The sequence below is a fragment of the Uranotaenia lowii genome, chromosome 2 (genome assembly GCF_029784155.1).
Source record: "Uranotaenia lowii strain MFRU-FL chromosome 2, ASM2978415v1, whole genome shotgun sequence".
Classification (NCBI taxonomy): domain Eukaryota; kingdom Metazoa; phylum Arthropoda; class Insecta; order Diptera; family Culicidae; genus Uranotaenia; species Uranotaenia lowii.
The window spans coordinates 161,154,156-161,177,790 of NC_073692.1; the positions used below are offsets into that span (position 1 = coordinate 161,154,156).

A 23,635-nucleotide genomic window follows, 5' to 3' on the forward strand; every position below is an offset into this window, starting at 1 on the left:
ATTCCATTTATGAAACCAGAATCATTCTTTTTTTAGATACGTTATAACTGTAACGGCATCACTAATCTATCAAAAATTTAAAATTTTCCCACGTACTGATTTCATTTTTCATTGTAAACCAGATTTGTTTCAAGTTTCTCATTTTTTCGAGTAGGATGAAATCGCATTTTTGAAAAAAAAAAGTAACATAAGATACCAATAATTTTTTTCAATATTCCTCGATTATTTTTTCAGTTAAGGAGAATGTGGCATGTTTCATAATTTTAAAACCAGTCTTTGAACGTAAAACATGGTTGCAGAAATTTTATAGATTACTTTAAATTTGATTTTAAAATCGAATTCGTCTTTGTTTAGAATTTGATGCTTTGGAGTAACACTGACTGGTCTCTTTTTTTACAGGATACAAAACACCTTCATAATATTTACAAATGCTAGCTTATCAATTGTTAAGGCAGTACGGAACAAACTCAAATGATATTGAATTATGCATGAAATTCTACAAAATGAACACAACACTTTCGGTGGCTCTAAGATGCTAAATTTGTAACTTTTTGTCCAGTGAACTCTGAAATATACAATGCTAAATTTCGGTGTTTCTTGGTTTAGATATTTTCGCGGTCTAAAAAAACGCGGTCCCCAATGTATTAAGGCCGAAGAACAATTTATATCGAAAGATGGACCATGTTGCTGCAAAAACTAAGGGGCTTAATTTTTTTACATTACTAATTAAATTTTAACTACAAAAAAATTGCAATTTTGGCTACATTTAATTCTCTAGGCCGTCGCACTATTCCCCTTGATTTTTCCCTTAAAACTTTAGTATTTGATAGGGTTTCTAGCTTTTTGTCCTAGGCTGGCTTACTCTTGGAAAACGTCCCTATTTTTAAAATATCAAAAATTTATCTCAAAATACAACAAAAACAAAAGTTGAACTGCCACATAAATGACTCTGCTGCTTCTAAACGCTTCAATTTCATCAGGAAATGTGTTTGTTTGCGAGCCTTCGAAAAAATAAATATTTCAAGATTTTGATATAACATTTTTTCTTATATTCGAAAATTTCAAAAGCAAACCAAGTTTTTCCCAATTTAAAACTCAACATGTATGTTTTTCAACGAAGAAAACCTAGTTATAGATGATTATGTGGAAAAATTCATGTAGATCAAAGCTACCCTGGTGATCAATGTTACCCCGTTTTACAATAAGTATAAACGGGTTTTAAAATAAATTATGAGAAAACCTGAACTTAAATCAAGGTGAAACAAAAAAGGTGTGCTAGTTTATATACATCAAAAGTGATGTGATTGAAATGTCACAGTTGAAGGGAATTTAAGAAATCTTCCGTATTTTCATGTTCAAAGGATGCTATTTAAGGCAAAATCCTACCTATTTGTAACATTTATACTGTGTGGCTAAATGGCTATTGAAGAAAACATTTTGTTATTTTAAGTTTCATTAATGTTCACAGAAGGCTATTTGAAGTCCTATTCGTAACTTTCATGAAACTTTGAAACCTTTGTTCAGCTAAGTTGGAACTTTGGAGGCACGCATTTGAGTTGATTTATGACTTTTGTTGCATTGATGATTATTCGATTTTAATACATTATTTCTGCTATTAAGTTGATGTGTTAAGCCATTTTTAATATTATTTTTCGAAAATTGGTATTTTTCTTTTGAACGAAAAAGTATTCACAAAAAATCCTTTGTTCTAAAAAATCCCTAAATGGGTTTAAAAAATAAAAATTCATTTTGCACTTTGAACCCAAAATTTACCATTTTTGCACTTTTACCCCTTTGGCTCTGAGGGCCACAATTTTCAACATTTCATAGCTTGAAAGTGATGTATTTTTTTTACTTAACTAGAGTACCTTTCTATATAGATTTGTATCTACCTTTCTAAAAATTTTCAATGCTGTTAACTGATTTGAAATTCAATTAAAGAAACATCGACTGTTCTAACTTTATTTGATTCAAATAAGTTCCTAAAGTAATCACACAATCTTTAAAAAATAATAAATTTTAATGATACGATTACTTATTCTGAACTAGTCGTTTGCCTGAGAATAAATTTTAAGCAGTCGAATTTTCAAATTTTTTCAATATTTTCGAAAAACACTGAAAACGAACACGATTTAATATTTCGAATAAAACTAGAATTCAAAGCTTCGGGAATCACAAAAACATAAATTATAAGCCTGGATTAAAGAGAAACTGAATCCGAAATCTCAACTGATTCTCAGAAATAAATCCAGATTTAAAATTGTACAGTAGACTGAGTCGATTTGGGGTCATTTTGGAATTCCTCAAACCCTGGGGTCTAAAAAGCTTCGCCTTGGTCCAAAACTTATCCATGATTTTTTGCAAAATTTTTAAGTAACGTTTACATGAGTAAATTTGAACTTTTAGGTTTGTATGGAAAAATTGAATATTTTGTACTGAAAAATCAACATCATTTTTGTTTCGTCTGTGGAACCGAGCCAGCTTATGGTTTTTGTGCCAATTTATAAAATTCGTAAAGGAAATTTTCCACAGAACAACTTCGTCGAAGACCGTAACTTCGTATCTTATTAAGAAAAAAAATTAATAGCTGTTCAACAGGGGTATGTCTTTTCGCATTGATTAACAATAAATTCAATTGACATCACTGCTTAAGCCTCGCGAAGTATTGCATGGAAAGTAGTCACGCAATACCTCGCTAGGCACCCTGCAGGGATGTCAATTGAATTTATTGTTTATCAGTGCGAAAAGACGTACCCCTGTTGAACAGCTAATAACTTTTTTTCCTAATAAGATACGAATTCTACAAAGTTGTTCAGCGGAAAATTTCCTTTAGGAATTTTATAAATTGTCACAAAAACCATAAGCTGGCTCGGTTCCACAGACGAAACAAAAATGATGTTGATTTTTCAGTACAAAATGTTCAATTTTTCCATACCAACCTAAAAGTTCAAATTTACTCTTGTAAACGTTACTTAAAAATTTTGCAAAAAATCATGGATGAGTTTTGGAAAAAGACAAAGTTTTTTAGACTCCAGGGTTTGAGGAATTCCAAAATGACCCCAAATCGACTCAGTCTATTGTGCAGTAAAATGATAATAATTGTTATTTATTTATCGTCTTGATTTTCATACCATTTCTACAGTTTGGATTTGATGGCATGTTTGAAAAATTTGAAAAAAAAATTCGCTGTAATGTTTTGAAGTTGAAGAACTATTAAATCAGGATTTTAATTAGGAGTTCTTGATCAAAATAAAAAAAATCTATTATTAACTTAAGCGGGTGTTTCAAAACACAAACTTGATGATTAAATTAAATTTGATACAAGGATGATTTTATTTCAAGAGTGCCTGTGATCAAAATCAGAGATAAAATCAATTTTTATCATTAAATACTTCCAGTTATCAAAATAACAGGCTAAAAAAACTCTATCAATGAAGTTAACTTCATATATAACTTCATACATTTATAAAACAACATGGTCAATTTATCATTGAAGGCCTTGTTCTGAAGTACAGTTTGGGAAATTGATGATTTCTAGAATTACCAATAAGAACTGATACAGATTAAAATAAAGAATCGATGATTTGTTGTAAGTATTGATGAAAGCACACAGCGAATATCAATTTGACTAACGTTATTCAATCAAATTTAGCTTTAAATTTGTTTCTTTGAAAAATAATCCGAACTTTTCATAGATTTAAAACATTACGAACGATTCAAGAGGGTTATTTTAAATAATAAGTATATTAATGAAACAATTTTAAATTTTCATGCACAGGTTTTATAGTTTTAAATTCAAGCTCTGAATAATTTTGTCGCCGTTGAAATGCTGGGTCTTGGAAAAGACAAAAGGAAGAAACTTTGTTTTTTTTTATTAATATTTAAGAATTTAAGGCTTCTAAAAAGGTTACGTTTTCAGAAAAAATAAAATCAAATTGGAAAACAATGAACAATTTTTTAAAATTATTTATAAAAAGCAATTTGATTGGTCTGTTAAATTCGGTGAATTTATTTAAAAATTCAAAAAAAAAACCCAAAAGAATTCGATAAATTTATTTGATTTTTATGACAAAATTAGAAAATAATAAAATACGTTCCCAGTTTTTGTGATATGGATTTCATAAGTTAAAACATGAATCAGTTTTGAGTGAAATCAATCATTGATAACTTTTGCGCTAACAAATCTGGATAAAGTTAAGAAAAAACTGATTCTTAATTGGTTTATTATACTTAAATTAATCAGGATTTTTTATGATGATGATAATGATAATATGATATACAAAAAAGTTAAATTATACAGTAAAAAAGAATATGGAAAGATAGCATTACAAGCATTTAAGACACTACTGAAAAAGTGATAAAAAAGGTTTCACATCGTGTAACAAATTTGTTGAGGCCTGCATTTGATTTTAAAAATATAATGATCAAAATGTCTGGAATTCAATGTGGATCAAATGGAGTAATGTGAACAAGTAGAACACTTCTATAACTTTTAACGCTGGATTCAAAATTACTTGCGATCTTGGGGTTATGTAAAATAAAACAGATTCAAAAAAGAAATTTCTTAAACGATTTTTAATTATTTATGAGGTGTTATCAAAAACATGAGCTGTTTTTTTTTGCAATTCATTTATTTGAAGCGGCTCGTTACCTTACAGTTTTAATGAGCCAAAATCTGTTTTTTGTTTGTTTAACATGGGTTTCTTATGTCTACTTTACAATATTGTTGAGAATAAAATTAGAAGAAAGGATTTTAGATGCAGATCGATAGCTTTTAAAAAGATATATTTCGTACATATAGTCAAGGTCCATCGCAGCTAACACATCTCTCACTGGAACCTCAGGTTGTTTCCCTCGGGCCCGAAGGGAATCATCTAAATTCGCTCGGGCGGCAGAATGGACCTCACACGACCAAACAATATGATCGATGTCATGGTAACCCTGACCACAAACACAGAGATTGCTGTTAGCGAGATTCACACGATAGAGTAACGCATCCAAGGCACAGTGATTGGACATGAGACGAGAAAATGATTTAATAAAATCTCGACTCAAGTTCAATCTCCTGAACCACGGTTTAAGGCCTACCTTTGGAATAATTGAGTGGAGCCACCGACCCAACTCATCTTCGTTCCATTTGTGCTGCCAGTTGATGAGGGAGTTTCTACGGACTAAAAAGTAAAATTCGTCAAAGGCAATTTGACGCTGATAAACGTCGCCTTCAATCGCACCCACCTTTGCGAGTGAGTCTGCCTTCTCATTGCCCGGTATTGAGCAATGTGAAGGGACCCAAACAAAGGTGATCAAGAAGCAGCGTCTGGATAAAGCACTCAGTGTTTTCCGTATCTTCTCGAGAAAGAACGGAGAGTACTTTTTTTTATTGAGCGAATAGCTTCGATGGAGCTGAGGCTATCTGTTATGATATAGTAATGTTCAGGTTGTTGTAATGTAACGCTTTCCAGTGCCAAGTAAATAGCCGCTTATTCAGCGATGTACACTGAGCACGGAGACTGAAGACGGTAAAATATGCTGGAAGATTCGTTGAACACTCCAAATCCAAACATGAGCTGTTAGACAATAAACTAATAACTTATTTGGTTTCAGGGATAAATTAATTAAAAACTTGAGAGCTGATTTTTTGCACTTTGGAAAAAGGTGAATTTTGTAGCCTTGAATAATTTTTAAAAACCCCTTTCAATATTGAGTTAAACATTCAAAAGAATGAGAAACACAAAATTAAATTGGTTTCTTGTAGAATATTTCATATCAGTATTAAATTTGGAACGACATTATCTGTTTTTTTTTAAAACAATAAAACTGGTAAGTTATTAAGTGTAGAATTTTAGGTTTTTGTTTTTATTTTGCGAATTCTATTGAATATCGTGATTATTCAATACTAGTCACAGGACTACCGACTTGAATAAATATTCAAAGAATAAATTTTGAAGTTCAAATGGTTGGTTTAAAATTTTGAACTTACTCAGTTACACTTCTTAGTAAAAACCAATTACAAACACGTGGTAGGGTTTTTGTGCGTCAAGATTTGGGTTTCAATTTAAAAGGTTAACTGAATTGCAAATCTATATTTACAATCAAAAGTTAGTTTTAATTCGTGAAAATTATATAGAGTCGTAAAATAAAATGTTTTAAGCCTAGAGTGATTTAAGACATTATTTCCGCCGAAGGCGAGTCAATTTTCTGACATGGTACACATATTACACAACACATATTTTCAAACAGCTTTTGGTTCAAATGATTTCCCGGTAAATCGTTGGAAAACTTCAACTCCATGACAAAAAAATGTTCATATGCCTATGAACAAAGTTTTGTCTTGCTTTTCATATGGAAATGAAATTTTTCACGAAATATCAATAAGTCACTCAAACGCAACCAGTTTGCAATTCAAACCTTCATATATTTTGGTGTTTTATACACATTCAAAACTGAATACAAATTTTTCTTTTTTAAAAAAATCATATTATATTTCCAAATTATAGGTAAAAAATGTAGGAAACAAAACTATTCATCTCATGAAGAGTTAAATCACCGTAATTCATGATTGTTACATAATTTATCGGCCTTATCGGTGATAAATGATGTTCGTTTTTAGAAAGAACGCCTTATGATTATGAAATGTTTCAAACGAATGGAGAGTTTGAAGAAATGTAAGAAGTTGAAAATGAGCGGGAAGAATTTATTAGAGGCATAATCATTACATACAAAATTTTTGTTTGGCACGGGACAACTAGTATGAAGGGGTAGATATAGATAGAGTTACGTAGAGTATAGAGTTACAGACATATTTTTCATCATTTTTGTTTTATCTCAAATAAAAATATTAAAGAAAATATGGAGTAATGACAAAAAGTTGCCCACTAGGGAGAGTGGGGCATTGACGGCAAGTTGTAAATTATAGGACATTTTTTTATGTCGATATGAGAAATAAATGTTTTTGAAAAACTAAAGCTTTCGAAGCTACTCACCGCCGCCAACGTTTGTCGATTCCAGTATGATGAACAGGGTGGTGCACCATTTCGTCAGATGCCCGAGACCGGGAAGGCCTATCGTCGAAGCTCCAAGCTGCTCCAACCTTCGCCTTCGCCGTCTTCGCTTCGGTCCGTTGCTCCAGACCAGCATGACCTCAGCTGATGGTGATGATGATTCCAATGTTGATATGCCAAGGACGGGCGTTTCTCCAACGTTGGTTCAGCCAAGTCCCTCGGCTGCCGGGAGAATGTTGCTAGTCAATTTCTTGGCCACAGTCGTGGTCGTTGTCGCCTTTACCCTGAACTCCCCGTTTTCGCCCCTTTCCTTGTTCCTGTTGAAGGACCAGGGGGAGACGGATTGGTTTATGAGCAAAACCCTTTATCCGGCAGGCTTTGCGATGTTTGGGTCTGGGCACGTCTTTATCTGGTTCTTACCCCTCGGGGAGTGCTCCCGAAACTCTCCGGTTATTCGTTTTCGTGCTTTTGCACCGCCCGGTCAATGATATCTCTGCCCGATGGCCATCGACGATGACTCCAAACGGACGCAAGGAATCAACCCAACCCAGAGACCGGCGACGTTGCGGAAAATATGACCGGATGTCGGAGCGGTTTCTGGGTTTTCCTCTCGGTTTTCGGTTGACCCGGATCGGTCTGGTTTGTCGTTGGTGGATTTACGGGATTATTAGCTGTCCTCAACAGCCAGACAATCTACACAGTCTGTTATAGTTTCCTTCCTTTGCCCGATGACCACTCACTTGAGGGTACCAAATTGAGGCGCCCATTCGTATCGTTCTGGATGCCCTTTCCTGGGTGCGAACTGGGAAATACGACTCACTTAAGAAGTGTCCACACCCACACTTCCACACACTCCAACCCAGAACCGTTATCTGCAAATGGGTAAAAAAGATAGAGAAAAAAAAAAGAGAAAAATGGAATTATAACAATGATGCGTGAAAGCTGGTTGATTGAATCACGTACTCGAAATCAACACTATGTGGCAAGAAATGAAGTTGGCGACCCTTTTTTGGCCCCAAACAAAATCCACCCAAAACACACCGAAGCCAAGGCATAAATAACAGAGATGGATGGATGGAGTAGCCAGAAGGCCGTAGTGGGAGGACCATCCGAAAAAAAATATAAGAAAAAACCCGTGGAAATCAATCCTTAGAAGATGTACCTACAAAACGAACGGCAAGAAGGAGGAACCTTTTCTTGAATTCCTCATGAATACGAAATCTTGTTTGTCTATTGGAATGTAATACACGAATAGGACTTTAGTATACAGTGGGTTTTTTCGCCAATTCCTTCTTCCCTCCCTTCAAGTTTTTTTTTCTTCCTACCGCTCCAGCAAATAATTGAATCAGATCGACTTACCCACTGATTCTGCAATTTCATTTACGAACAGAATGGGTGCATTAGCTATCTGATTGAATTGGTTGCGTGGTTTGGTTGTCGTCGGTGTCGTCGAATTCATGAGATGGACAAAGGTTTTGGAAAGCGTTAGCCAATTCCAGTTTGCAATAAAAGAAAAGGCATTGACGTTGATTGTAAATTTTAAATTAGCTGCGTTGAAAATAAATCGACAAACGAACACAAATGAATGCACACATTAACGTCGATATGAACTGCAAGTAATAAAGTTTGGAGTATTTCAATAATTTAGTTCTAGAAACCATCCGATCTGGGTTGCCAGGTGCCCTGATTTGTCAGTAAAACACAGACTTTTGAACCTTCGCTCTGAAATTGCTCAGGCACAGATTTTGCCTTGATTTTTGCTCAGGGTGCACAGATTTTACAAACTTTCAAAATTGAAGGTTTAAATCTTTATTCTTGAACCGGATATGATACGCAGTGTGAGATTCTACAAGAAATCTTGCGTGTATGTAAGGCAAATGAAAAGTTAAGAATAATATTCTGCCAATATTATTGAAAGCGATAGAGACAAACGTAAATTCTGTATAGGTATTGAAAAAATTTATGCGGGCCAAGATTTTGAAAATATTCGACCATACACAACTCTATTTTATTTCGTCAACTAAATTGCTTCAAAACAAATTATTTGAATTAGAAAATAACAGCATACCGAATATTCGATACATTTCTAATGCGAACCGTAAGAACCGTAAGGAACCGTAGGAACCGTACGAACTTTACGAACCGTAATGAAGCGTACGAACCGTACGAACCGTACAAACCGTAAGGAACCATAGGAACCGTCCAAACTGTAGGAAACGTGCGAACCGTACGGACTCAAAAACCGTACGAACCGTAGGAAGTACGAACCGTACGAACCGTACGAACCGTACGAACCCCACGAACCGTACGAACCGTACAAACCGTACGAACCGTAAGGAACCGTAGGAACCGTAAGGAACCATACGAACAGCACGAACCGTAGGAACCGTACGAACCGTATGAACCGTAAGGAACCGTACGAACCGTAAGCAACCGTACGAATCGTACAAACCGTAGGAACCGTAGGAACCGTAAGGAACCATACGAACCGTACGAACCGTACGAACCGTAAGGAACCGTAGAAACCGTACGATCCATAGGAACCGTATGAACCGTACGAACCGTACGAACCGTAGGAACCGTACGAACCGTAAGGAACCGTAGGAACCGTACGATCCATAGGAACCGTATGAACCGTAGGAACCGTACGACCCGTAGGAACCGTACGAACCGTAAGGCACCGTACGAACCGTAGGAACCGTATGAACCGTACGAACCGTAAGGAACCGTACAAAACGTACGAACCGTACGAACCGGACGAAACGTAGGAACCGTACGATCCGTAGGAACCGTTCGAACCGTAGGAACCGTATAAACCGTATGAACCGTACGAACCGTGAAACCGTACAAGCCGTACGAACCGTACGAACTGGAAGGAACCGTACGAACCGTAGGAACCGTACGAACCGTAAGGAACCGTAGGAACCGTACGATCCATAGGAACCGTATGAACCGTACGAACCGTACGAACCGGACGAACCGTAGGAACTGTACGAACCGTAGGAACCGTACGAACCGTACGAACTGCACGAAACGTACAAAACGTTCGATCCGTACAAACCGCATGAACCGTAAGGAACCGTACGAACCGTTAGAAACGTAGGAACCGTAAGAAACCGTAGGAACCGTACGAACCGTAGGGACCGTACGAACCGTAAGGGACCACTCGAACCGTACGAACCGTAAGGAACCTTACAAACCGTACGAAACGTAGGAACCGTACGAACCGTACGAACCGTAAGGAACCGTAGGAACCGTACGGAACGTAGGAACCGTACGAATCGTACGGATCGTAAGGAACCGTACGAACCGTACGAACCGTAAGGAACCGTACGATCCTTAGGAACCGTACGAACCGTAGGAACCGTAGGAACCGTAGGAACCGTAGGAACCGTAGGAACCGTACAAACCGTAAGGAACCGTACAAAGCGTAGGAACTGTAAGAAACCATACGAACCGTAAGGAATCCTAAGGCACCGTACGAACCGTAGGAACCGTATGAACCGTACGAACCGTACGAACCGTAAGTAACCGTACGAACCGTACGAATCGTAGGAACCGAACGAACCGTACGATCCGTAGGAACAGTTCGAACCTTAAGGAACCGTACGAACCGTACGAACCATACGAACCGTACGAACTGTACGAACCGTACGAACTGTAAGGAACCGTACAAACCGTACGAACCGTAGGAACCGTACGAACCGTAAGGAACCGTAGGAACCGTAGGAACCGTACAAACCTTACGAACCGTAAGCAACCGTATGAACCGTTCGAACCGTACGAACCGTAAGGAACCGTACGAACCGTACGAATCGTAAGGAACCGTACGAACCGTACGAACCGTAAGAATCGAAAGAACCGTACGAACCGTACGAACCGTAGAAACCGTAAGGAAGCGTACGAATGGTAAGAAACGTACGAACTGTTCGAAACGTACGAATCGTAGGAACCATACGAACCGTATGAACTGTAAGGAACCGTACAAACCGTACGAACCATAAGGAACCGTAGGAACCGTACGAACCGTACGAACCGTACGAACCGTAAGCAACCGTACGAACCATACGAACCGTAGGAACCATATGAACCGTACGAACCGTACGAACCGTACGAATCGTAGGAACCGTACGAACCGTACAAACCGTACAAATCGTAGAAACCGTACGAACCGTAGAGAACCGTACGATCCGTAGGAACCGAACGAACCGTACGAACCGTACAAACAGTACGAACCGCACGAACCGTACGAACCGTACGAACCGTACAAACCGTACGAACCGTACTAACCACAGGAACCGTAAGGAACCGTACGAGCGGTACGAACCTAGAAACCGTTCGAACCGTGAGGAACCTTACGAACCGTACGAACCCTAGGAACCGTACGAACCATACGATCCGTAAGGAACCGTAGGAAACGTACGAACCGTAAGGAACTGTACAAATCGTACGAATCGTACGAACTGTACGAATCGTACGAACCGTATGAACCGTACGAACCATACGAACCGAAGGAACCGTTCGAACCGTAAGGAACCGTACGAACCCTACGAACCGTAAAGAACCGTACGAACCGTACGAACCGTAAGCAACCGTATGAACCGTAGGAACCGTACGAACTGTAGGAACCGACGGAACCGTAGGAACCGTATAAACCGTACGAACTGTACGAACCGTAAGGAACCGTACGTACCGTATGAACCGTAAGGAACCGTCCAAATCGTAGGAACCGTACGAATCGTAGGAACCGTACGAATCGTAGGAACCGTACGAACCGTACGAACCGCACGAACCGTAGGAACCGTTCGATCCGTACATACCGCAGGAACCGTAAGAATCCGTAGGAACCGTACGAACCGTACGAACCGTAGGAGCCGTACAAACCGTAAGGAACTACACAAATCGTAGGAACCGTACGAACCGTTGGAACCGTAGGAACCGTACGAACCGTAGGAATCGTACGAACCGTAAGGAATCGTACGAACCGCACGAACCGTAAGAACCGTACGAACCGTACGAACCGTTCGAACCGTAAAGATCCGTTCGAACCGTAGGAACCGTACGAACCGTACGAACCGTACGAATCGTACGAACCGTACAAACCGTAAGGAACCGTAAGGCACGGTACGAACCGTAGGAACCGTATGAACCGTACGAACCGTAAGGAACCGTTCGAACCGTAAGGAACCTTACGAACCGTACGAACCGTAGAAACCGTACGAACCGTACAAACTGTACAAACCGTACGAACCGTAGGAACGGTTGGAACCGTATGAACCGTAGGAACCGTACGAAACGTACGAACCGTAGGAGCCGTACGTACCGAAAAGAACCGTACGAACCGTACGAATCGTACAAACCGTTCGTACCGTAGGAACCGTAGGAACAGTAACGGACTGTACAAACGGTAGGAACTTTACGAACCGTAGAATCCGTACGAACCGTGCAAACTGTACGAACCGTACAAACTGTACGAACCGTACGAACTTTACGAACCGTAAGGAACCGTACGAACCTTAGGAACCGTTGTCAGATGTTTTTTGTCCATAAGAACACATCTGTCATATTGAGCAAAAATCGGATGCACAGATTGCGATCTTTGGAACTGATAATTATTAGTTATTTACTTGGTGTCTTCTAGTCAGGCAACACTTTTTGCCTGCCGGAAATGGATTTTTTGTATTATTTCAGGAGTCTGCATTCTGTTATTCCCAATAACCATAAACTTTTACTATATTTAAGATCAAGGGTTGAACTCCGATTCACAAAGTTAGTAGTTGCGCTGCGTGGGGACCTCATTCACACGATGAGATGTCGGGTTCTAACTCGTCAGAGGAGGGGTTGCGCATCGAGTTGTGTTTGAATTGCTGACAGTGGATTCGGAAACGAATATTGCCTTGGAACGACTAGCGCGAATTGACCTCCCACTATTGAAGCAAAGTGTGTCAAACAGTTCGAGGTGGAAACAATGGTCAGTGGTCCCAGGTGGACTTTATGGCGTAGGGGGTACAGTGTTTCTTAGCATTGTATCATGAGTCGTCCAATTGCACCCATGGACCCAGAGTAGCAAACTGGGGGGACGCAGTGGCTCGCCGCGCCTTGGAATGCAATCCGTAAAATGGATTTACCACCTGGGTTAACAAATAATTGAAAAAACAACATCTTTTAGACTTTATCTTGTTTTGATCAGATTTAGGTTTTTCTTTATCAGATTTAGGCTGTTAAAATGTTTGAGGCTTTTATCTTCAATACAATTAAGTAAAAAAATGAGTAATCCTGTCGAGTTGCATACTCGTTGTTACAACGAAGCTGCTTTCTGGCGAGCTATCCACATTACACGATGTAACGATAATTTTTTTGCTGAAATCCATTGCACTACCCTTCAGTAGCTTACAAGCATTAAATTAAAGTTCAACTTGGTTTGCACTAATGAAAACGTTTGAAATTCATTCTTGTTGGAATAACAAGAACCTAATGCAGTCAGACTGTCTCCTCAAGCTCCCGATATTTATTACCGGTATTATTCCCGTCCAGTTGCGACACTCATCGTCCTCGTTTTTGTGGGTGTTTATTTTCTCGAGTAAAGAAATTCATCGAGAAGTTTTTATTACCTAGTAATAATGGCAAACGTCTTTTCTCTGAATTATCATTTCTCAAAGCCCTTTTGTCTCTGCAAGGGAGTCACTGATTCCGGCGCTTTTGCCAATGATCATTGTGATGGTCCCGAAACGCCTTTTTCACGGGAACATTCTGTGTGGAACATCCGGTGATGGGAAAGGAAAATAGGGGAAAGTTCCCACTGGGTTGATTTGATCAGGAAAAATTGGGTTGGGGGACTTCGACGACGGCGGGAAAATGGAAAAGACGATTTATTATGCTGCCATGCTTCGGATGGACGTCGTCATGGGGCCACTCTTCTTCAGCCAGGCAGCGATGGAGAACGATAGCAACAATAATAAAACCAATCTCGGTCAAACGACCAGAAGAAAACAGATAAAGAAAGAATGAAAGGGCCCCCTCTTAAATCACGAAGATGATTTATATTTTCACCAGTAAGAGAATCATCCCCCCTTACTCTGGACGTTGGTACAAAAGGGTAGGAGTCGGCCAGGAGAGAGGGACTGTCTACTTTCTGGGATTGAAATTGAGCCTGGAATACAAAAATCTGAGGTGCCGGAATCAAGACGAAAAAAAAAACTCCCAGGACACATCGTCCCTCCAGAATGGATGGCGAAGGATGGGCACACGACAAAATACATAAATTAAGACAGATTTCACACTTCGCATTCAGTCAAACAATGTTGTCCCACTGTAGAGCTGGTTCAATAAACTGGGTCATTTTTGGAGGGAAAAATCGTGCCATGACATTGTATTTGGCTAGTATAAGGTTAAACTAACTGGAATTGCAACATGATATTAACTACGAAGAATGGAAATGAAAATCATGCAAATGATTATATTTCGTCAAACTTGATAAGTTTAAATAATCGAAAACTTTTTTCGATTGGTCTACATTTTTTTTAAATAACGTTATTCTCTTAGAACGCATTTTTACTCAAAAGCTTAAAAATAGCTGAGAATTTTTTTTTAAAACGTGCTTTGGGAAAAACAGGGTAGATCAGCTACAAAATGCTAAAAAATAAAGTTTCTCATTGACCAAAGCTGAAGATAGTAGTTTTGCGTTGCGCATAAGGATATTTTTTTTGAAATTTTTTAAGATCATGACTATTAAAAAGAGGTTTTAAATAATAATTCATTAACAACGAATCGTAAAAATAGTTCAGTCACAGTAGATAAATTTTTAAAAGTGGATTGGAAATTTGATGGAAAAAATGTATTGGAAATTTTTACGGATTTTCAAAGGTAGCATTTTTTTGAATATTATGCCAATTTGCAATCTCTCCGATTTTGTACACTTGAATTCAACTCTGCACCTGATTTTAAGTACATAAACGCGAGATATCCGCAATTAATTTATATTCACCAGAAAGAAAATTGCATTCCGGTTCTATTAGAGTAAATACAGAAAGATGAAAACGTTGATTTAAAAAAAAAAATCAGTGCCTACTTCAGTGGGCTTTAAAAAGCGCAGGCTGTTCTTTAACGAAAATTTATACTTTTGCCCTATAAGTGGTTCATTCTTCTGCCCCTCTTAGATTTTTTTGTGATTTACAGCTCATTGTGCAAGACAGAGACATTGATGAAATTCTTTCTTCGGCATTCGATAGGGGTTGAAAACAACTAAATTATTGTTTATGTGTGTAACACTTCCTTTTAAAACATGAATTTTGATTGCTCAAACATGTTTGCCGATTTTGTTTGGTTTTTAATGTATGTATGTTGAATGTTTGTTATCCACCATGGGTGCACAGATTCACCACAGTTCCTGCCTAAGTATGTGCTTACGTGCATTCTTTTAGATTTTTAAGTTCGACAAATCTCCAATGTTCTCCAAAATTTCTATTTTCTCGGTTTTTTGATAGTCCTAAATCTTAATTTCTATTAACTGGTACTTTTACCTTTACTTACCCTAATCTATAACAAGTGGAATCACGTAGAAATAAAGTTGCGAATCAGGGGGTTCAAGCTACGGAAATGTAAAATGCGGTTTTAACATGGTGAATTGAGGGATACACAGGAAAAAATCTAAAGCATTCTATTAGAAATAAACTATGTAATTCTCATATTCGAAAAATAATGCATATTTTTGATGATTTTATAACATCTTCATGATGTTTTTATACTGAGAAGGTCCAGTAGTGTAATATCACAACTTGCTATGCATTATTACACCGAAGTATTTACCACAGCAAATCAATCGATATTCTATTTATTTAGTTTTTGTTTTTAATTCTAGGAGTCCAACATCCGGATATGTGGCTGAATATAATATGTTTTAACCCCATTTTTTCGGTTAAGTTTAGATACGGTTTAGCTTATGATTAGGATGATCAGGACAATGTTGACCTTTACCAGACATATTATAATCAACATTGGTAACTCTCAACATGAAGATGTACATCAACACCACCCCATGAAGAAAGTTGTTATTAAAAGAGTCAAGTTGGCGTGTTTTGTCGAGAATTTCATAATTTGTTTTTTTTTTTATCAGTAAATCTGTTTTGTCAAAAAAAATTCTTCAATTCAATGGGATATCGGTTAATACACAACCTATAATTTATAGGAGATTTTCATTATAAACATTGGCATTACAAATTACCGATTACCGATTACCGAATGAAAATTCGAGAGAAATTAAAGGCTTTGCTTTGACTTCGAACGCAGTAAAATAAGCATGCTTTACAAAATCGAAAAGTTCGATGCAAGCTATTTCTGGCCGTAGGACGCTTTCTGTCAACAGAATTTGGAAGATGTAGAATTACGAGAACTGGGCCTGCAGGCACACACATCGAGAGGAGATGATATGCCCCTCGCATTTCGTTTATGCGGTTGGGCTAAGCTTTGGTGCTTGTATCGTTTGATTGCTAACATAAGCCCAGTGATAGTTAATGCTTCAAGATGGCTCCAAACCAGAGCTGCAAATGATCAGTGTCAGACAGCCAATATCACTCAACTTTGATATTGCTTTGTCTATTTGTGTCTAAAGCTTAGTTCTTTTAGAAATGGGACAGTTACGAATGCGTGTATCTCAAAAACCTTTCGTTTGATCTTAATACTTTCTATGAAGGAAATGAAGGTAATCTTATGATAATTCATGAAAAAATTTGAAAAACATTATTTATCGTTTTTTGTAAGAAAAAAATCTACTTTATTCTTGGTACCTCCCTTCGGCCAGCGCACACCTTTTTCAGTCATGATAATGATCAGTTTTTCAAACTAATACTTCGTCTAATCTGTATTTTAGGTGGCTACATCCCCCTCCTTCAATTTCTGATACTTTTCGGACCAATACTTCTCTTTTAAAAGAAACTAAGGCCGTTTTAGTGGATACAGCTGTTTTGAAATTAACAAATTTGATTATTTTTGAGCCACTTTTTGAGCGTTTTTAATGGAATTTCTGCTGGCAAAATCTGGCAATAATGAAGTAAAACCATGAGGAAATTGAACTTAAAGTATAATCGGTTAGTATAGATCGTTGGTTGCGAAGGATACATAAGCGATTTTTTTTAGGCTTTTGAAAAGAGTGAAAATCATAGTTTTCGTTTTGAAAATTGTTGTTTTTTTTTCCACAGGAGCAGAATTTTGGCAAATCATTATATTTTATACAAAATAATAAGCAAATACAAACTTTAATATATCCGGGACCTTGCCACGAGCAGAAGTGGTATAGGATTCAAACGCTGGAATTTGTTTAAAATAGGGTATTTCATAAGTTTTGTCGTTCATCAGAAATCATCTGTCCCATAGCCTCGGAACCAGATATACAGCTTACGAGCTGTTGATCTAGCAAATTTTTTTTGTTTGAGGTTAGGTTTGAATGACTTATTAAAAAGCAACACTTTCATCTCATCGGAGAAATTTTTTTTTGGAAATTTCAGCGATCTACCCTTACTTTTTCGCTTATTGAAATGAAAAATGCTGGTATGAGACTTAACTTCCCTGACGACCCTTAGCCGAAGTTGCCGATCATATTCTTCACTCCAATGGTTGATTTGAACTTTGTGGACATTTTGACAGTATTTCCATACTTTTCCACCACTCACACACAGTAGATCTTTGAATAATCAACGGTTTTGTCGGCTATCAATTTAATAATGATGGATTTTGAATGAAACTGTGCAAAATTATTTTTTCCTTTTTCTCTTGCATCGTGAATATCTCAAAAAAGCGTAAATTTTAAATTTTGAAAAAAAAAAAATAGTTCGGATAGTACTTTTTACAGGCAACAAAATGCTGTCAAAATTTCGAATATCCAATTACTAGTAAACGAGTTATTATCAAAAGAAAGTGTCCCATTTCTAAAAGAACTAAGCTTTATGTCATGAGACACTGATTTTTGGTCAGCGACATCAGCTTACAATATCATGACCAAGTTAAATGAACGACTTGCTAAGACTTTTTGCTAAGACTTTTTTCTTCTTAAAACCAACAACTACATTTTTTCAACTTTTGCGCAACTTATAACGTAAAATCCCTCCCAACACAGTCAGAAAATGAAACAGAAAGGTAACCGTATTTATGATGCGAGTGGAGTATATTGGTCATGCTCGAACGAAATCGACTGAAATTTATCAGCTTTGCTCCAAACGATTAAGTGCGAAAAATGTGGCTCCAGAGAGTAATTCAAGCTAGGACAAAAAGTTGCATTCTTATAATCAAACCACTGCATGCGTTAAGCAACTTAACTAGTTCTTGTCATGTGAATCTGAAGAAATTAAAATAAAATTTCTTACATTCATAATCGTGGCTCCAGAGAGTTAATAATCGAGATTCTTTACCAATTGTTCGAGATGGTAATTAAACTGTTTACTAACAACCAATCAAAAAATTTTTGACAGCTCACAACACATTAGTTTCAGAATAATTGAACGGAAATAAATCATTTGAAATGTTTTTTTTTTTCATTTTCTGAGGGGGATTGATCCCTCTTTTGAAAAGGTTGTTTAGGAGATCCGAGGAAAAAAAAATTATAGTTCCACAAAAAACTGTAAATTTAAGTTTTTTTTATGTAGATTGAAGTAGTTTGGAGTGTGGTTTTTTTATGTGATGATTTTTAAATAACAAATAGTTTGCAATATTTCGAATATGAAATTAATAGGAAATAACACATGAGAAAATAAGATCATTAAAACTAGGAAAACATTTATTGTGAATTATTGTGTTGAAAAAAAACATCAACCCATATTCAACTTCATGCGCTTCGAGGAAACTGATGTTTTTTTGCATTTTGTTTATTCTGTTCGTTGCATTTGTGATCCATGTTCAAGATTTGGAACTTTGCTTCGATTAACATATTGATGTGCTTATTGGCAACCAATCTTGCGCAAGATGTACAAAGAATGTATTTATCGGCAAATAAATTCTGATTCGAGTAAGACCACATTAAAGTTTCAATAGTTTTTCTTTTAACTCCGACAGCTGATTCTTCTGGACAAGTTTTAGAAATTTGTTCAAAATGGGTCTAAATTGTATGAGTAAATTTAAAAAAAAATTAGATTAAGAACTATTCGTCCTCACACCTTCATGGTATCGTTTATTATTGGTTAACACTTTGAATTTTGCAATTAGGGGCCGTTCATTCCGATGCGTTTTTATGAGCTATTTTATGATTTCCGTTGAAAAATAACAGAGCTATGTAGCTTTGAAGTATGGTTTTAATTTATTAACAAAAAAAATATAAACAAATCCAACTTGAAAAATAAAAATGTAAGAAATCAGAAAAAAAACATGTGTTTTTAAATCGTACTGCCGGCGCAAACCCGTCAGGTAATTATAAAAAATCCCCATACCCAAATGTAAAGTTTTCAACTCGTTTTTAAAACGATTTTTTTTATTTTAATCCACATAATCCGTCTGCACATTTTCGGTGGGACTGGTAAGGATGAAATTGCATGAAGATTCAGACTGCAAATACAGAGTTGTTCAAAAATTTAAACTAAAATAAAATACAAAATATTCACCCCAGCGAATTGTTGTCTTAATTTACAAAATCTGTGCCTCGGAAATAAGCAAAACAAATCTGACTGTATTTTGTAAGTGACGGGTTCTGACAAAAATATATCTCTTTTTCCGAAGGTCTATAAAAACAATTAAATTTCCGTTGGTAAGATCATGGATAGATGATTAAAGTTATGTAACTATCTTACCTATTTTTCGCACCTTTTTTGTGAATGTCTGAAAATCCTGATCATCTAAATTTTAGTCTTGAGATTTCAGAATGCCATCGAAACATAAATCTCCAAAAAGTTTCATGCAAACTTAAAACGAAACAAAACAGATGCTGCCCCAGCCAGCTTTCCGAAAGCGTAAAAAGTCTGAAAATAATTTAACAACGATACTAAAGTGGGCCTAATGCGGTCGACCTCGGAGTGTTCTTTTTTCATTTTCTCTTATTTCCAGGAAATTTCCTCAAAGAAAAAGCAAAGGAAGACAGCCGGAGAAAAATCTCCTATAACGCCAATAAGGAGCTATCATCGGGATGGCAAAAGTAAGATAGTGAATAAACAATGAACATTCTGCTGAACCCTGGCCGGCATCGAGATGATGAATGTGAGCATTGCTGGAGTTTTCCCTTCTCGGGGGTTTGTGAATGAACGGGTAAGAGAATTCGCCGTCTGTGGAGCAGTAGAATGTTCCGTTCCCAACGTTCTCGGATTTTCCTTCCCCAATCGGTTGAAGGTCGCAGGAAACCTTCTTAGCTGGGGTTCAGCTGGTCCTGGCCTTAGGGGAACAGCTTTTTATGTATTTTTTTTTTCTATTCCTATTCCTATCCCTTGGCCCGTTGCTGAGAATTTGGGACAATCCTTTGGAAAAGTAAGTATGTAACCATCATGGGATCGAAATAACGCTGCAGGTTATTTAAAGGGGAGGCACCCAGAGAAAAAAGTTTGAACTGGCCTCATTTAAATATTTGTTCCGAGGGAAACGGAATTAGGACTCAAACATAGAACTTGAGAGCTACAGTAAATATCTAGAAGCAAATTTTTGTTGAAAATCCAAATTTTTAAACGATTTAAACAAACTTTAAATTACCAGTAACATCTTACTCTGATAATACGATGATTTGGTAGTTGTGGGATAATTTGAAAAAAAAAAAAATCAAGACGTTCAATGAAATGTTTAACTTGTTTCTAAGAAAAAGCAACAACATCCAAAGACATCCGAACGTAACATTAAACATTTATCAATTTGCATTCAAATCTTTTTCACATCTTTGTGTTTTTTATGTACTTTTTTTTTTAAAATTTTTGTCATTTTTTTCATTTTTGTCATTTTTGTCATTTTTGTCATTTTTGTCATTTTTATCATTTCTGTCATTTTTGTCATTTTTGTCATTTTTGTCATTTTTGTTATTTTTGTCATTTTTATCATTTTTGTAATTTTTGTCATTTTTGTCATTTTTGTCGTTTTTGTCGTTTTTGTCATTTTTGTCATTTTTGTCATTTTTGTCATTTTTGTCATTTTTGTCATTTTTGTCATTTTTGTCATTTTTGTCATTTTTGTCATTTTTGTCATTTTTGTCATTTTTGTCATTTTTGTCATTTTTGTCATTTTTGTCATTTTTGTCATTTTTGTCATTTTTGTCATTTTTGTCATTTTTGTCATTTTTGTCATTTTCGTCATTTTTGTCATTTTTGTCATTTTTGTCATTTTTGTCATTTTTGTCATTTTTGTCATTTTTGTCATTTTTGTCATTTTTGTCATTTTTGTCATTTTTGTCATTTTTGTCATTTTTGTCATTTTTGTCATTTTTGTCATTTTTGTCATTTTTGTCATTTTTGTCATTTTTGTCATTTTTGTCATTTTTGTCATTTTTGTCATTTTTGTCATTTTTGTCATTTTTGTCATTTTTGTCATTTTTGTCATTTTTGTCATTTTTGTCATTTTTGTCATTTTTGTCATTTTTGTCATTTTTGTCATTTTTGTCATTTTTGTCATTTTTGTCATTTTTGTCATTTTTGTCATTTTTGTCATTTTTGTCATTTTTGTCATTTTTGTCATTTTTGTCATTTTTGTCATTTTTGTCATTTTTGTCATTTTTGTCATTTTTGTCATTTTTGTCATTTTTGTCATTTTTGTCATTTTTGTCATTTTTGTCATTTTTGTCATTTTTGTCACTTTTGTCATTTTTGTCATTTTGTCATTTTTGTCATTTTGTCATTTTTGTAATTTTTGTAATTTTTGTCATTTTTGTCATTTTTGTCATTTTTGTGATTTTTGTGATTTTTGTAATTTTTGTCATTTTTGTCATTTTTGTCATTTTTGTCATTTTTGTCATTTTTGTCATTTTTGTCATTTTTGTCATTTTTGTCATTTTTGTCATTTTTGTCATTTTTGTCATTTTTGTCATTTTTGTCATTTTTGTCATTTTTGTCATTTTTGTCATTTTTGTCATTTTTGTCATTTTTGTCATTTTTGTCATTTTTGTCATTTTTGTCATTTTTGTCATTTTTGTCATTTTTGTCATTTTTGTCATTTTTGTCATTTTTGTCATTTTTGTCATTTTTGACATTTTTGACATTGTCATGTTTGTCATTTTTGTCATTTTTGTCATTTTTGTCATTTTTGTCATTTTTGTCATTTTTGTCATTTTTGTCATTTTTGTCATTTTTGTCATTTTTGTCATTTTTGTCATTTTTGTCATTTTTGTCATTTTTGTCATTTTTGTCATTTTTGTCATTTTTGTCATTTTTGTCATTTTTGTCATTTTTGTCATTTTTGTCATTTTTGTCATTTTTGTCATTTTTGTCATTTTTGTCATTTTTGTAATTTTTATCATTTTTGTCATTTTTATCATTTTTGTCATTGTTGTTATTTTTGTCATTTTTGTCATTTTTGTCATTTTTGTCATTTTTGTCATTTTTGTCATTTTTGTCATTTTTGTAATTTTTCTCATTTTTGTCATTTTTGTCATTTTTGTGTATAATGTAAGTTTTGTTATTTTCGTTATTTCTTTAGTGCTGGTCATTTTTTAAAACTCGGCAGCACTATTCTTAAAGAGAATGACTCAAGTGTTGCGTTTAAAATTAGTAAATTCATTAGTTGTACCAAGATAATTTTTTATATGAACCATTGCCTTGCAGCTTAATACTCAATCAGAGTTAATCTTACCGGGAAACTCCAATCTTCGTAAAACGCTCTATTCGCTTTTGATCCTTTTTATGAAACTGCGAGCCGAAAAAGAAAGCATAACTCCATCTGAAAGGGAGCCAGAGTTTTGTCTAACGAAAGGATATAATCCCCGGTGCTGGAAGAAAAAAAAATGGAAACTTTTCCCACCTGCACTTCCGGGCTCCCCGTCAACAAGAGAAGAAAGTTTCGCCAAACAACTTCCAAATAACAAAATATCCAGAACAGAAAGAACCGATCTGAGTTAAACTGAAAGGTGCCGAAAGCAAGTCCAAAATAATTCCCTCCTTTGAAATCCAACAACAGCAACTCCTCCGCGGATATCGGTTGCCAATGGCGGAATCGTGTCTGAGTTACCGGAACGACCGGAACTTTAAACTTTCGGAATAATGCTGCCCGATTGTCTGACAGACAGGCCAGAAGGAAGGAAGAGGGAAAAACAGACCTCTTCTCGGTAGCCTTTATTCTAGTACTCAAGAATAAACTTCCTCACTCATGAAATGCTTTAGATTTGTGTGGATAAAGTAGTAATGAAGCACCGTTTGAATTGTTTTAGGGGAACTCTCAATTTATCTACTCAGAATATAAATGCTGAGTGAGCAGAACTATTAGTTTGGTTAAACTGAACTTCAATTTTATTATGAAATAAGTGCAGTAATTTCAGAGAGATAACTCTTTTTTTCAATTTGGCATTCAGTTCAGTCTTGTTGAATCCCGACCAATTCATTAAATATTTTTCTACCGTCAGATCTCAGAGTTGAGGTTTAAGATTTTTAAAATCGTTGAAAAACATTTGTATGATTCAACTCGGGCAACTTGCAATGTCTGAAAAGTGTCAAATTCACTTAAACAGCTTTGGCTTTGAGAGACATTTTTGTCAGATT

The 23,635-nt window shown here is 35.9% G+C and overlaps 1 protein-coding gene across 1 annotated transcript in view; it reads right to left on the reverse strand.

The window, feature by feature from the left end:
• LOC129749570 (serine-rich adhesin for platelets-like) overlaps positions 1-23,635 on the reverse strand; it is a 394,154-nt gene that overhangs the window by 189,788 nt on the left and 180,731 nt on the right. The window contains exon 2 of the mRNA XM_055744590.1: positions 6,984-7,873. Coding sequence (XP_055600565.1) covers positions 6,984-7,137 — 154 coding nt within the window. The 5' untranslated portion in view covers positions 7,138-7,873. The remainder of the gene's footprint in view (positions 1-6,983; positions 7,874-23,635) is intronic.